This window comes from Arvicola amphibius, chromosome 2 (genome assembly GCF_903992535.2).
Source record: "Arvicola amphibius chromosome 2, mArvAmp1.2, whole genome shotgun sequence".
NCBI classification, from domain to species: domain Eukaryota; kingdom Metazoa; phylum Chordata; class Mammalia; order Rodentia; family Cricetidae; genus Arvicola; species Arvicola amphibius.
Genome location: NC_052048.2, coordinates 130,297,877 through 130,314,039, shown reverse-complemented (window position 1 = coordinate 130,314,039; position 16,163 = coordinate 130,297,877). Strand labels below are relative to the sequence as shown.

General features: G+C 50.3%; 1 protein-coding gene across 1 annotated transcript in view; it reads left to right on the top strand.

Annotated features, from left to right (window-relative positions):
- The window catches only part of Plb1 (phospholipase B1), a 123,266-nt gene that overhangs the window by 18,401 nt on the left and 88,702 nt on the right, over positions 1-16,163 (top strand). Inside the window, exons 10-16 of the mRNA XM_042054553.1 lie at positions 2,697-2,759; positions 3,354-3,433; positions 6,380-6,455; positions 6,713-6,811; positions 7,863-7,919; positions 13,766-13,837; positions 15,113-15,187. Of these exons, the coding sequence (XP_041910487.1) occupies positions 2,697-2,759; positions 3,354-3,433; positions 6,380-6,455; positions 6,713-6,811; positions 7,863-7,919; positions 13,766-13,837; positions 15,113-15,187 (522 nt within the window). The remainder of the gene's footprint in view (positions 1-2,696; positions 2,760-3,353; positions 3,434-6,379; positions 6,456-6,712; positions 6,812-7,862; positions 7,920-13,765; positions 13,838-15,112; positions 15,188-16,163) is intronic.

The window sequence follows — 16,163 nt, the reverse complement described above, 5'->3', positions numbered from 1 at the left end:
GTGCCAAGTGAGATTTCCTCGCTCTGTTTGTTCTCTCTGGGGTCATTGTGCGTATCAGCATTAGCTCATGAATTATGTGTCTCTGCGCTGGACTAGTCAAGCGTGCACTTGGACATTGCTGCCCTCCTCTTCAGCCGCTCACCCTTTATCTTGCCCATGTGTAAAGTAACCCTCTTACATGCAGACTCAGGCACACGCTGTCGTATCTGCAATGAGTTTGCTCAGGCTGGCATTTGATTTTTTTTTTTTAATGTGTGAGTGTGCATTCATGGTTCCTTATACTCATTCAGGACGTCTTTTCTGCACGCTGACTTGCAGCCACGCAAGTGTACATGATTTCTTGCCTTTCGTGTATTTACCCCTTCAAGCACTATTGAATACATGATGCGTTCTGAGTACACGCGCCCCATTTATGTCGCTTGATTTTTTTAAATTAATTTTTAGTTCCACAAGTAATGCACATCTTTTTCAACTTTTAATATTCTTTTTTTTAAAAAAAAAATGTATTTGGTATGCATATTAATAGATTCCGCAAGACATGTCCGTATAGGTGTGCGCTGTGCGTCTTTCATCAACCACGTATTTTCAAGACTTTGTCGTGTTGATACCTAATCAGATGCCAGACTAGACCTGGTCTTGCTGAGTGATTCACCCCGCAGTGTGAGTTTGCTGCCTCTTGTTTCAGCATTGGCTTTACTGGCAGTCATTTATCGCCTTCGAGGGTTTTTTTGTTGTTGTTGTTGGTTTTTTTTTTTTTTTTTTTGTATCTTAAACACGTAAAAGTGTTTTTCTAGGTTTTGAGGTCATGCACGCTGGTACGTTATTGAGTCCTGACAGATCAGTCAGGAAGGATACAGCAGAAACTGCAGAGTAAAGGGAAGAAGGACATGGAACGGAATGAACTATAAAAAACTCTAGTTTGTTGTACGAAGTCAGGGGGCTATGGACTCATGATGTCTTTGCTATCCTTGTTCTGAATACCTGCACTGGGCTGCCCTGAGGAGCACGGAGTCATGGTCCAGGTAGTTTGAAGACAAATGTCTAGAATAGACAGTACAGGCATATAACCTTTTCCACTCGGAAATAAACACCGTTGGTGAGCCAAGTGACAACCGTCCGTGCCAGGGATGACTGGATGAGCCCAGCTATATTCCCCCAAATAGCTACAGACAAACCCTTGACCCGGGAGTTTCTAAAGCAAGATTCACACTAGCAAGGGCAGGAGGAGGGGCCGCCACACTCCTCCACATCCCCTAAGGAGGGCGGATATCCTGAATGAGATACAGATGAACAGCAGGAACATTTCTGGACCCACTAACTAGGACTCTTCACGGGGGTGGGGGTGAGTGCGATGCTCCAAAGAATTCAGACAGAATGCTTCTCACTGACTCTTGCAACAGATGGGCTGGGCTGCCTCTGCCAGTCTCTCACCAAAGCAGGGCAGAGGAGAGACAGGGAGGGGCTTATTCCTATGCTGTGGGTGGCAGGCGGCCCTCCCCGGCAACCCCCAGTCTGGTAATTGGCAGCTGTCTCTAGGGCCCCTGCCCTTGTCCCCTCAGGTAATAGCACAGCTTCTTGCCCTTCCTTGTCTTGCCATCTGAGCCACATTGCCTCAGGGGACAGCCAGTCTGGAGCCCGCTGAGGACTGCACTGTCTCGTACTTTTTATTTCTGTTTCACATTGAAATGCTAACCAGGGGTCAAATGTAGAGGCCTCTCACTTGCTCCTTTTCTCACCTGCAGAGACGGGGAGAGGGCTGCACTGGCGGGGAGGGGGCAAAGGATTTATGCATTCCAGTAATGAGTCCTTCTCTCTGGGACCCTTTCTCTGACTCGGGGCAAACACGGCATCAGCATCGGGGTGAGGTATGAGAAGGAGGGATCTGGCAAGCAGACATACTTGGATTTCTGGTCAGGAATCCCAAATCCAAAAACGTTTGAGCATTTCAGGCTCAGGTTTGGGATTTTCAGATAATAAATGATCAGTTGACAAAATCTATGCAAACTTCCACACCCCCATCTGAAAGACTCCAAAGTCAGAAACACTTCTGGTCCCAAACATCTCCGATAAGGGATATTTAGCCTGTGTCCTGTGGAAGTTAGGGATTTTAAATGTTTTATTGTATTATATTTGCTTATTTTGGCCGTGTGTGTGTGTGTGTGTGTGTGTGTGTGTGTGTGTGTGTCACATACCATATGTGTGGAGGTAAAAGAACAGTCAAACAGGCCTCCAGGCTTAGCTGCCTTTCAGTCATTGAGCTGTGCCAGGTCTCCTTTGGGAAGTTCTGAGCTCTGTTTAGGTCCCTAAATCCAGGCTGATCATGTTCCCTCTTCAGATTTGATTTTTTTTCTTCAGATAAAAGCAGCTCCCTCAGCCCTTGGGAATGCGTCCCACCCTTTCCTGGGAGCATCAGAGCCACCGCGGTGTCTCTCATCATGTTCCAACCTTGGGCTTGTCTGTCTCTGATGTGGAACACCTCCCTAGTGGGAGGCTGACTGTACTCTGATGGAGGATGGGTTAGAGAAATAGAGACTGGACCCAAAACCCACACCAAAGTGAAGCAACTTGAGGAATCCTGGTTTCCATTCGGCCCCAGCCACAGTCTCTTGGGGGGGGGGAGGTCATCTGGGTCTGGGTCCCCGGGCCTCATGCACTCCCTGTAGCCACCATTGCTCAGCCCAGTTCTTCTCTCACAGAAAAGGCATTTGATGAAGAGCATGGAAAAGCTGTGTGAGATACTGAATTACCTGCACCAGGAGGTGAGACATTGGCTCCCCAACCAATGGAGCCTTGGGACATGCAACATGAGGCATGCATCATTTTGGGTGCCCCCTGAAGCCCTTCTCAAGGGAAGCTGAGGAGGGATTTGATTGGCTCCCAGTGGCATTTGCTGGAGTTGGGGAATTGGACTTCTCGTGAGAGAATAAGATCCTGAGTCATGGAATGCTCTAAAGACCCCGCCTTCTCGCCATCTTACAAGGGGGTGCTCCTGAGAGGGGCTTGGCAGCTCTTAGGGAAATCAGTGCCCTTGCTTTCTGACTGAGGCTGGCCTCTCTAGAGGCTTCAGGTTCTGAGCATCCGAGGATGGGGCTGTAGCTTACCTTCCCTTGTGCTATGTACTTCCCCAGGGTCGGGGCTGCACTGACCACCAGTGAGAGGAACAGCTGCATTTCTAAGATGCACAGCTGGAGGGTGGCAGCTTTGGGCCAACCTTATGCAAACCCTGAAAAGGGTGCCCCTCCCAAATGAGGCCCACAGGGTTGCAGAGAGCCCAGAGGTAGCTGTGGCTGCCAGGGCAGCTCGGCAAATGCTCATGTCCCTTCCTGTCTCTTATGTCTCTTTGTATCCCTTAGGTTCCCAGAGCATTTGTGAATTTGGTGGATCTCTCTGAGGTTTGGGACATGTCTCATCAGCATCAAGAGACTGGGTTCAGGTAAAGGAGAGAGAGAGAGAGAGAGAGAGAGAGAGAGAGAGAGAGGGGGGGGGGGACTAGTTCTCATATGTTGTGCGGTTATGATTGCCACATGCCAGTACTGCAGGGCTCTCCACATACATTGATGCCCTGGGGAGACCCACGCCTGGAGGCTGGGGGGTTCAATATATCTAGCTCACATACTGATGAGTGCCAGAGTCAGTGAGAATGTTGCAATACTTAATTTGGTTGATTCTGTGATAGAGCCCACCCCCACCCTTGCAAACGATTTGCGAGTTTCAACCACAGTTGGTAGCATGCTTGCCTAGCATGCAGAAATGGGGCTCAGTCTCCAGCATGGCATACAACCAGGTGTGGTGATACACATCTGTAGTCCCAGCCCTTGGAGATGGAGAGAGGGGCAGAAGGGCGAAGCTGTATGCAACAGCTGGAAGCAAGCCTGAGCCACTACATGAGATACAGTCTTTAAACAACCACAAACCCACGAGAGTTTGCAAAATATCTCTGCGACAAGAAGTATTAGCGAGTAGGGAAAAAAAACTAAATGTATTTTAATGTCTCAGAACTTGATCCCTGTATATTTCTGAGATTTCTCATAGGAGTTTTGCTTTATCTTCAGAATCTGGTATTTGAGTCTAAAAAAGAAACTTATATGAAAGAAATCAGAACAAGGACAGTTGAGAAAGGAAAGGAGTTTTGATGGGAAGGGAGGCACAAGGAGAAACGATGGGGTGTGGGTTTCTGAGATTGGGGAGCACATGGAAGGGAGAAAGAGAACACCTTCATGTCATATCTTGACCCTGTGGATAAGGGCTCCATGGGTACCTTCCACCCTGAGCTGGGGATTTCTGTCAACTTGACACAAGCTAGACTCCTCTGAGAGGAGGGAACCCTAACTGAGAAAATGCCTCCATAAGATCAGGCTGCAGGCAAGCCTGTAGGGCATTTTCTTAATTAGTGACTGATGGGGGAGGGTCCAACCCACTGTGGGTGGTGCCATCCCTGGGCTGGTGGTCCTGGGTTCTATAAGAAAGCAGGCTGAACAAGTCACGAGGAGCAAGCCAGTAAGCAGCACCCCTCCATGGCCTCTGCATCAGTTCCTGCCTCCAGGGTTCCTGCTGTGTTTGCGTTCCTGATTTTCCTCAGGGCTTGAGGATTTGTAAGCCAAATAAATCCCTTTCTCCCCAGATTGCTTATTTGTCACAGTGTTTCCACAGCAATGCTAATCCTAAGAGAAATAGGTACCAGGCTTGTTGATTTTTTTCCTGTGAAAGACCTGACCATGTTGTTTTGGGGTGGGGACTGTGGGAACACTTTGGAACTTTGGTCTAGAAGAGTCATTCAGTGTTCAAAGGGTGGTGTGTTGTTGAGAGAACATGGAGGATGAACCTGAGAGCCGGACAGATGACAGAGGTCTGGCTTGTGAAGTTTCCAAAGGAAGTTTAAGAATTACTTAAAGGCACTAGCGGGGTCATTGCATATTTTGAATTAAGAATCTGTGATTCAGGTCAGCTGGGCTTGGAGAATCAGCTGTGATATGAATTAGAGTGATAGCTCTGTTTTGCTTGGACAATTGATGCTGGTCAGCTGGAGCTGAGAAATTAGCGGTGATTGAGAAAGAGACCGGTATCACTGAGATGACGTCTTCTGGGAAGACTTGCTTGAGAGCATACAGAAACTGTGTTCCAGAGGTGGCCAAGGTCGCACTTTGTGCCGGCAGCCAAACTTGGTAGTGTAAGAATCACCCAGGTAGGTGGTGCTGGCAGGTGGTGCTGGTTTTGAAGGCGTGAAGGAGTCACGGAGAGCAGCTGAAGTTTGGCGCTGTGTGGGAGGGATGGAGTGCCCGAGGAAGAGCCTAGAAGAGGGAGAGGCTGATGGTGAAAGTGCAGCCCCGTTGCAGCAAGAGACCCCAGAATTTTGGAGATGCCAAGGGCAGCAGGCCTTGGAGTGGTCTGAGCTTAGAAGACGATGATCCATACGTACTGCAAAGGGCAGAGCTGGGTAAACAACCCAGGCCCTTTGGAGGACCCCAGAAAATTGTGAATGGATCCCAGACATTGAACTCTGAGTTATTTACACAGAGTGTGGTTTTGCTTTGTTCAGAGTGTAACTGTGCCCTGGTTCGCCTCTTTTGAAGTAAGAAAGTATTTCACTTACTTTGATTTTACAGGAGCCCACAGTTGAGAGACTTTGAGCTTTTAAGGAGCTTTAGGAGTTTTATGGAGACTTTGGATTTTTTTAAAGATATTGAATTTTAAGTGTTTGATTTTTATAAAGTCTGAGATTTTTAACTTTGTAATGTTTTATAATGTGATGTTGATTAATAGGAGATTTAAGACATGGACAAGAGAGGAAAGATTATGGCTTAACAGTGATTGTGTGTCAAGTTGGCAAGGGGTCAGTTGTGCTAACTAGTTTTGTGTTGTTGTGACACTAGACTCGTCTGAGAGGGGGGAACCCTAACTGAGAAAATGTCTCCCTAAGATGGGGTTGTAGGCAAGCCTGTAGAGTATTTTCTTAGTGATTGATAGGGGAGGGCCCAGCTCACTGTGGGTGGGACCATCGCTGGGCCGGTGGTCCTGGCTTCCATAGAAAGCAGGTGAGCAAACCATGAGGAGCAAGGCAGGAGGCAGCTTCCCTCCATGGCATCTACATCAGCTCCTGCTTCCAGGTTCTCTCCCCAGTTTGAATTCCTGCCCTGACTTCCCTCAATGGACTGTAATTCAAAATCTATAAGCCCAATAAACTCTCCCTCCCCAAGTTGCTTTCATCACAGCACCGGTAACCCAAAGATACACCCCAACCTTCATACTCTCTTCTCCTGCACCCTCTAAGGCTGCAATTACCCCTCCCCTCTCCCTAAGCAACTCTCTCCGTTGGAGGTCCTCTGGGGTAGCCCTATTCTACCAGGATATGCAATCATGCTCGGCTTGTTTTGATCTGCAGCCCGGCACCCGAGCTTTGCAATTGCTCGGAGGAGACAACGAAGTTGTCCAAAGCTGTCATGCAGTGGTCTTATAAGGTAAGCCTCACTTGGAACCTGGGCTGCTGGTTCAGGGGGGCATGGGAGGGTGGAGGAGGAGAACAGGGAGGGTGGGGGACAATGAATGTAAGGCAAGGGGGGCCTTGCAAGCAGCACACGGTTGTCAGTCACATGTAGAGGTGGTTAGTGAGGGTCTTGGTATGATGTGTAGAGGTGGTTGAGGGAGGGTCTTCATATGCCAAACAACTTTGGCTGGTGTGGGCTCTTGAACGGGCACTCTTTTGTCCCTTCTCCAGGAAGCCTGGGAAGGTCTCCTAGCCTCCAGCAAGTTCAACAACCATGAATCCTTCACAGTGGTTTTCCAGCCTTTCTTCTATGAGGTAGAACCATCTTTGGTGAGTGAGCCATGCGGGGCATCTCGAGTATGGATACTAGATGGTGAGAAAGGCTGGGCCACACGCCTACCCCTGCCTCCTCCCCGCCCCCTCTCCTCCACAGAATCCACAGCCTTCACTGAATACCAGATGTGCAGTCTCAGGAACAATGTCACCATAGTCTCTCATCCTTTCCCATGCGGTTCCCTCATGGGGTTGCAGAGTCTCGTGAGGCAGATTCTGAGAGGCAGAGCCTTGGGGCTGATAGCCTGGCTTAAAGCCCTGCGTCAGTAATGGGCCAACTGTGTGATCTCATGCAAAGAGTTTGACTTCCCCATGCCTTGGCTTCACATCTGTAAAACAAGTACTATTACTAATATCCCATCCATCTGGAGTGGATGTCAGGATTCCACGAGCTAGCATGTGGGAAGAATTCAGGGCCTGGGGCTTGAGGAGCCCTGGGTACCCCCCCACCTTTGTGATTACAGAGGTTGCCGTTTTCCAGACCGTTCCCTCTAGGTTTTCCCTCTGTGTGCTCCTCTACCTCCATCCCTGGAGAGAGGCATTTGTGTCTTCCTCCCCAAGGGAGGAGGGTTGTATAGCCCTGAGAGGCAGACATGCCTGCCTAACGGGGTCTCTGTAGCCCCTTAGCCTTCAGGGCTGTGTGGAGGAACAGCTGCCAGCTTCTCCCTGTTGGCCTCATTGTGCCACCTCCAAGACTTACCTGCTGTTTAAAGTCATGGTTTATAAGGTGGGAAGGACTCCCTGCCCGTGCCTCACTGCCCCAATGGAGTCACCTCCCAGTCACCTGCTCCTGTTCTGAGTTCAGTTTTGGAGGCTCCATAACAATACAGAGAAACCAGAAATTCACCCTGTTCCTGCCAGCCCTGACCTCCAAACCCTAACCCCAGACAGCGCTCCTATAAATGTGCTGCTCCTTGAGGAAGGGCTAGAGGACAGAGCTGGATGGGCCATGACCCTGTCCACATGGGTCAGTCAGTATGTAGAGATCATCATATCCTTGGGGTGGGGGTATAGTGACAGAGTCCTTTCTTACCTCATTCTCCTCCAGGAGAGGTCCTCGCCCCAGGATCCCAGCGCACTCGCCCTCAGGATCTGGAACAACATGGTGAGTGTGGAGATGTGCGGCTCATGCCAGCCTGTGGGCTCGTTCACAGAGGGACAGCCACGGCCCTGGTCAAGCTCAACCCCAGAACCTTGACTTACCAATGGCGAGCTGGTACAGAGCTCCATCCTGCGTTCCCCAGAGGCAGAGCCACGCCCCTAGAGTTGGGTGGTTGACTGGCTTCAAGTTTCATTCAGGCACAGGCTCCCTGTGGTTCCTACTCGCTTTCCTCTCTGAAGTGGCACCATGCAGGTTCAAAAGGTGTAGGTGGTACCTGGAGCCAAAACGGTCGTCAGAGAGATGACCTGGGCTCGAATTAGATCCTGCCTTTCATGCCTGCATCGATTCAGGTATTGACTCCCCACACAGGAAACACATCACCCCTGACCCTCCATGTCTTCAATTGTGTTGCTCTCCCTAGGGTAACAATGATGGGCTTTCCCAGGTCCCCAAAGGTTTCCCAGGGCCTTTGGGATTATTACCTGATGGGAGGTACCCCAATACTTGGTGCCCTTTCGGGGTGCTTCTTTTGCCCATCCTTGCTGCCGTATCCTTAGAATCCCAGCAGTATAAATTGGGTTTTCTTCTTCCTTGGATTAGAAGCATCTCATTCTTTTCCCCCAGCTAGTGAGCTGCATGGAGTATACTGAGTTTCAGTTATTCCAAGGTGACCTTGGATCAGGGAGGTTAGGGGAAGGTGGTAGTGACCCCATGTGTAAAACACTTTGACCTTTGGCAGTGAAACCCAAGGTCTTTTCCAAAGGCACTTGCTGGAGGGGCAGGCACTTGGGTGGGATAACCCCTAACCAGTGGTTCTCAACCTTCCTAATGCTGTGGCCCTTTATTACAGTTCCTCATGTTATGGTGACCCCCCCAACTATAAGATTATTTTTGTTGCTACTTCATAACTGTAATTTTGCTGCTGTTATGAATTGTAATGTAAATGTGGGGTTTTTGTTTTTGTTTTTTGTGGTTTTGGAGCTAGAGATTTGCTGAAGGGATTGTGATCCACAGGTTGAGAACCTTAGCTAGACTTTATTCCTTGAAGGGCAGAAAACAGACCCTGGGCTTCTTGACCTCCTATGACCTCCCAAGGAGACAGGGTTGACTGTGCCAGCTCCGCCTCGGGCCTCTGCCACATGCTTCCTCAGCCAACAAGGTCTGACTTTGCTCTGCCCTGCCTAGTGCTAGAGGGTACAGGATGACGACCAAATGTGGCCCCTGTCTTCATGGAGCTCAAGTTATAGCTGGGAGGGCACCAGTCATTAGAACAGGGCACAAGTGTCCTGGCCGGCAGGGCTGGGCTGGCAGATCTTCAAACCCAGTACGGACCATGAGGTCAGGAGGGTCCCTGAAGATGGGATTTGAAGTGAGTTTGAAGTGATGTACGGGAGGAGGGCAGGGCAGGCACCCTTGGCACTAGGGCTTCTTAGCAAAGGGTGTGGGGATAATGAGCCAAGTGCATCGGCAAGTGGCAGGAGGGAGGCTGGCCTATCTGCGAGGCAGTATGGGGATGATGGGACCCAGAGCGCAGACAGACAAGCCCTAGACCTCAGGAACAGCTGAAGAGAGCACAGCAGGGCAGGACCCTTTCCCTTTCTCCTCTCCTCCTGTGTTGCCTATCCTCAGTGTTGGTGGCAATAGTGGTGACAACCACTTTTATCAGGCGGTCCAGTGGCATTCCCGGGCTGCTGACCCAATTTCCTCTGGCCTGCTCAAGGGTCACAAGGAGTGAGTGTCCAGAGGGAGACAAGGGTTTGAGGTACAGCAAGTGCCAGGAGGACTTCCCGGAGGAGGTGACAGTTGTTCTAAGTGGGCAGTCACTGGCCTCTCTCCAGACCTGTCCAAATACCCGCAAGCCCACCAAGTTTCCCACTAAGTCCCTCCAGGTGCCTGCAGCCCAGAAAGGGAAAGAGGAGTGTTTCAGTTCCCCCGTTTCCCCGCTGGCAAAATACCAGGCCGCCCACCACTCTGCTGGAACTCACCCACAGCTTCTGCAGGCTTGAATCTGCCCGTGAAGGATCTGGAATGTGACAGGTTAGGGCGAGGCAGAGGGTGTCAGAAAGAGGGTTTGGCTCTGTTCCCACTTCTGGCTGTTTCTTTACAGAGTCACGTTATTCTCTCCCCTGCCAAGAGAGTACAATGACCTTCAACTAGGGGAGCCTGTGGGCTCCCTTCATGTCTTTCAGTTCTGTGGTCCCATAGAGTATGGCGAGGCTGGAGCCCTTGGTTTGTGTGTTTATCTTACCCCAAACCTTCGAAGCCATACCCAGGGTTACATGTTCTATGCCACATCCAAACACAGAGCCTCAGGGGGAGGGCTTTCCTCCTAGATAGGTAGCGGCAGGTGGGGGTGGTCAAAAGTGTTATAATCTCGGGGACCTTCACCTGCCATTCTCCTGACTGCCCATCTATGTTGAAAGGCATCTCTGATCTGTGCCCTCAGACGGCAGGTGTGAGCTCTAAGCGCCACACATATGCGGGGTGGTGAGTGGTTTTGTCTGCACACACCCGGACTAGAACTCTGCTAGGTTCTTGATCTCCCTGGTCCCAGCCCTGGCTGCCATTTGCTCCCCCTCTACAAGACTGAAGATTTGTGTTTGGGCAGAACTCATTCTCTCTGGGTCCTTTCTGCCGCTTCCTCAGCAGTTTCTGGAAATTCTTGTATCGTGGTAGTGAAGGGACATACCCTTGGGGACATTCAATCCCAGGTCCTCCCAGTAATCACAACACTACGCTAAGTCTTGCGGCAAGATGCTAGCGCTACCAGGCAGGAGGGGAAACGTGGGAAGTAGTCATACTTCAGAAGAACTCATTCCAGATCTGATTTCTAAAAAGTTATTGCTCTTATTTTTTTTGGGGGGGGGGTGCACTGAGCTACGATGCGCATGCAGAGGCCAGAGGACGGCCTGCCAGACTTGCATCAGGCTTGGCGGCCAGTGCTGAGCCATTTAACCAGCCCCCAGAGACGATCTTCTTATGATCACCCTCATCTGTCCCCGTGTAAGCTCGTTTCACAGTGGCAGAGCAGAGTGAAGGGGGCAATGGAGAGAGTGGAAGTTGAAGCAAAAGCAAGGATTGAGACCAGGGACAGACGTGGGGAGGAGAGAGTGGGGAGGGAAGATGGTGCCTTTGGGTGCAGCAGCCCCGGGTGGCAGAAGAAGGAAGAGGGTTTTCTCTCTTCTCCGAGGATTCAGAGTTAGAGCCAGTGTAAGAAAACTGTATGACTGATATGGCTTGCTGTGGCCTTGGCCTTGAGACATGATCTCAGTCTGTAGCCAGGCTGACCTCAAACTTAAGCAATCCTCCTGCCTCGGCCTCCCAAATGTTGAGATTATGGGCGTGTACCAGCATGCTCATTTAAGATGAGGTTCTAGACAGAAGCAGGTTTAGTGGACAAACCTAAAACCTGCCCTTCTCTGGGGCCCTTGAAGTGGTTTGCAGGGTTCTGTTGAATTCAGCCATCAGGATAGATATGGTTTCTTCCTAGATTCTCTCTGGATTCTGACTTTGTTGAAAGACTGAGGGGAAATGCAGTGCAGTTGACCCAGCCATTAGCCAGGCCCCATGAGCGCTCCCTTTGCTCCTAGGACGGGCCACCATCAAAATAAAACTGAAAGGAGTTTGAGAGCCCATTTCTTCCCTGCCACTCCTTCTCCAGAACTGGCTGTAATTATGCCCCTTTATCTGCCTCCTCCCACCAGATCAGAACAAGCCACAAGTCCTGAACGTTCTTCTGGCTTCCGGGTATCTGGGGCACAAATGCAGAATTACTAGATCTTGAGGGGCATCTGAATCATCATGGTTTATCTGTGTGAGAGCTAGAGGAGGTGGCCAAGCCAGTAACCAACCACATCCCTGTCAAAGTCCTTGTCAGGAGGGATGAGGGACAAAACTGCTACCAGGGCCTAGCACTGTGGTGTGGCAGGGCTGAGAGCAAAGCAGAAGGCTCCCAAATAGGAGGGAAAGGCATGGGCCGAAGACCCTTCAACCACTGCAGGTTTTAAGTTCCCGGATTCTTCCCTCCCCTCCCTCCCCTCCCTTTTTCCCTCTCAACCTCTGTCCTCTTCCTCTTTCTCTCCCTCTCCCTCCCTCCGTCCCTATCCCTCCCTCCCTCTCCCTCCCTCCCTCCCTTCCTCCCTCCCTCCCTCCCTCCCTCTCCTCCCTCTCTCCTCTCTCTCTCTCTCTCTCTCTCTCTCTCTCTCTCTCTCTCTCTCTCTCTCATCCAGGATCTCACATAGCCCAAGCTGGCCTTGAACTTGCTACTTGAGAAGGACCTGGAGTTTCTGGTCCTCCACCTCTGCCTTCACAGTACTGGATCACAGACATGCATGACCACACTAGGTCTTTATTCAGGGCTGGGGATCAAACCAGGACTCAAGCATTCTTCTGAGATACAACCCCAGTCCATAAAAAGAAGGTTTTTTTTTTGTTTTTTTTTTTTTTGGTTTTTCGAGACAGGGTTTCTCTGCAACTTTTTTAGAGACTGTCCTGGAACTAGCTCTTGTAGACCAGGCTGGCCTCGAACTCACAGAGATCCGCCTGCCTCTGCCTCCCGAGTGCTGGGATTAAAGGCGTGTACCACCACCACCCGGCTATAAAAAGAAGTTTTAAAAACACTTGCCCACCTTGGGTTGGGGATGTGGCTCAGTAGTCGAACATTTGCCTGGCATGTGGAGGGCCCTGTTCGTGACACCCAGCACTGAAGAAAACCTAAACAAAACCCTTCATCTCGTTCTTCAGTGGCCTTCATTCCCCTTTCTCTGGTGCTTTTGCCGCAGTTCTGACCTGCTGGTTCCACCTGCTGCTCTCAGTGCCATCTGTCTGCTGTCAGGTGGCCTCTGTGGCTATGGTACCAATGCCATCCGTTCTCAAGTTGCCAGCCAGTCTGTTGTCTGCGAGTGTGGGGGCCAAGCTGCATTCCCTGTCACTCCGTCTCTGTGGCCCAGCCAAACACTGGGGCCTGTTTGACTTTATAGGCAGCTGTGTAAACTTCAATCCAGAGTTGTTGGTTGTTTTTTTTTTTTTTAATTGAACCTCGGTTTGTGTGCATGTAGATTGGTGGTTCTCAACCTGTGCGTTGCAACCCCTTGGGGGGGGGGGCACATTTCAGATATCCTGTATGTTAGATATTTACATTACAATTCATAACAGTAGCAAAAATACAGTTATGAAGTAGTAATGAAAATAATCTTATGGCTGGGGGTCACCACAACATGGGGAACTGTATTAAAAGGCCACAGCATTAGGGATGATGAGAACCACACTGTAGGTTATAGCTGCAAGAAGGGGGAAACTGGGGCAAAGGATACAGGCTTTTCACACGCTGCTTGGGCTTGTCCTTCCTTCCTGTCTCTACTGTTCTTGACATGAAAATCTTTATCAGCGTCCAGCCAACTGGGCACTGAGGGGAGGGCACATGCCAAGTATAGTAACCACCCTAGGGAAGCCACGTGACCCGCTGTGATAATCTGGTTGGACTCCGAATAACAATGTCTGTCTGCCTTGGATACCTGCTCCAAACCATGTTCAGTTTCTCCTACTTCACTCCTGGGGAGGTGGGCTAGGAAGTCCCATCAAAAGCCAACACCCCCCAAAACCCACCAATCTCGCACCGTGGTCTTTAAACGAGAGTACTACCACATCCCTGGGAAGATGTGGGCCGCACTTCCTGAGAGTTGAGCTGCTCACCCCTCGGTCTAGGGCGGAGCTGGAAATGCCCACAAGGGGCTACTGACCCAAGAGTCAGACTCTGAGAGCTCCCTGGCTGGAGGAGCCCATCTCAGGAGTGCCACGGAGGGCAGCTACCTACACCAGGCCCCTGTTTCAGCTGTCACCTTCTCTTCTAGATGAAGCCAGTGGGTCACAAAGATGAACTGTTTGATGCAACAGAGAGAGAGAGATTGGAATGTCCATCTCAGGTAGGAGACACTGGAATGGGTGAGGTGGGTATGGGTGGCAACGTAGACTTTACTGAAAAGTGGGGTGTTACTGAGACTTTAGCCCCAAGAGTCTTGGGCCTGCCATTCTGGACCTGAGCACAGGTTGTCCTAAAATTGATTCCTGTGCACTGTGAGAGGGAGTGAATGCCCTTCATTCCTGTGGGCGTCACAGGAACAAGGCCACAGCTCACCTGGCCTCCAGTTATGGTCCCTTCTTGGGGCCCCAGGTGCCACATCAAGGCCTTCCTGTACTGATGAGGTTCTAAGGAGTCTTGAAGGCTGTATCCTAAATATGTGCCCCAAATGTAATAAGTTTATAGATAATCTTTCCAAAGACATGGATGAGGGAATAACCAAATATCAATGACGTAAATTCCTTCTCTCGTGGAATGCAGGTTGATTTGGGGGAGGGGTGCTTTCTTGATAGCAGAATTAGTAAGTTTATTGTGATTAGGCAAACCTCCTTTCCTCTTTGTTCTGACTTCAAGAAGCCTAAAATGAGGTCCTCTTCTGTCTGAGCTTCCTGTGTTTAGCTGGGTGATACAGACCACTGAGACAGAGAGAGAGAGAAAGTATCAGAGTTGACTAGCTTGCAACTGGGCCCTTTCAAAGCCCCGGAGACCTTCTTCAGGAGGCCATCAGGCACCAGGAAGAGAAGGGGCAGGGAAAGGTTTGGATTCATGGAGAAGATATGTGTGAAAACGCAGTGTTAGAATCCAGCCACTGCCCAGGCCACAACACCCGCAGCAACCTTTTCCCAGTCACAGAAACTGACAGGCACCTACTGAGTCCCCGCCTAACAGACCTCTGGGGCCAGGGTCTCTGCACTGGAAAGAGAATTTATAGCCTAGGGGGTTGGGGGTATTATCACATGCCTTCTTCCCCAGCCCTTTCCCTGGCTCATGTCTGACTCACAGACTTCTACTGTGAAACCAACCCCCAATCTCATCCTGCCACCCAGGCTCTGTACAGCTCTTCAGAGACCCCACCAGGCTGCCTCCCTCTGGGCTGTGAGCTGTCCTTGGAGCCCTCACCGTGCATGTTTTCTCTGTCTGCTTGTCTGCGACACTCCTAACTTCTTTAAAAATAAACTCCTTGCTCCCCAACACCGCTCCTCTGTGTCTCTCTTGGACCTCGCCCCTCCCTGAAACCTTTCAACATGAATGTTCCAGTTAACCATATCAAAGATGATGGGCTTGATTACTATGGGATGGAGAGCTCTGGGTCATGGCTATATGTTACCTTTCTCTGCAGGAGAGCCCCTACCTGTTCACCTACAGAAATAGCAACTACCAGGCCAAACAGCTGAAACCCATAGGAAGGCTTCAGGTAAGGGAAGGACAGACGTGAATCTCTGTAACCTTCCACTTGGTTCTCTGTGTCCTGAAAACTCCACTGGCCTCTGGGCACGCCGAGAGCTGCGGAGTTCTGGAAACTGAAACAACAGGCACCTGAAATTCAGCCAGGGCAGACTGGGGGGCAAAGGACCTCAAGTGTATGTGTGGCTTGCTCTTGGTGGCCTGGATCAACACCATCTTAGACCTGACTCCGTGCAGCTCACACAGCATCATGAGGTAGTTGGGGTTCCACGGCACTGTGGCAGTTTGACAAGAGACCTCGGACCCTCCACAGATCTTTGGCTAGTCCTTGAGCCTTTAATCTGAGGAGGAAGAAGAAAACAGAATTGTCAGGGTAGAGGGAGAAGGGAGCTGAGGTCTGGAACCAGGTTGTTTGGGGACCAGATAGCCTTAAAGTCCAACCTGTATCTGCACTGTTCACATCTGGATTGTGTCTTATCATCTCAGAGTCACCTGGATTCTTCCCGCTGAGATTAGATAAGGCACTTTGCACTCCTCAGGGCTCAAACACCGAAAGTCTGACGTCTTTGCTCTCAGAGATCTGGGACAAAGGTGGATAAAGATGACTTGGTCCTTCCCTTTCCATGGGAGCATTCACTCCAAGTGATAGAATGAGCTTCTACTCTTAAGAAATGCAACGAGAAAGATTCCTGAGTTACCAACGGGCCCCATATTTTCTGATATCGTAAATGCACCTAGAAGGAAGCAGGCACAGTGAGATGAAGCCACTGGTTCTACCTTCAAATCCAGAGTCTTCCCAATCTTGGCTGTGTGTGGATAAGAAAGGCCCTCAACCTCCCGTGCCTTTGGTTTTCATTTGGGAAGTTGTGGCTGTGATAGTCTCCTCATGTGGAGTTACAAAGTGTGTTAAGAAAGAGAAAGCATTTATTCCGGTGTCTGGAACGCAGGGAATCCTATCAAAGTGTTGCTGTTGGTTTCTATATATT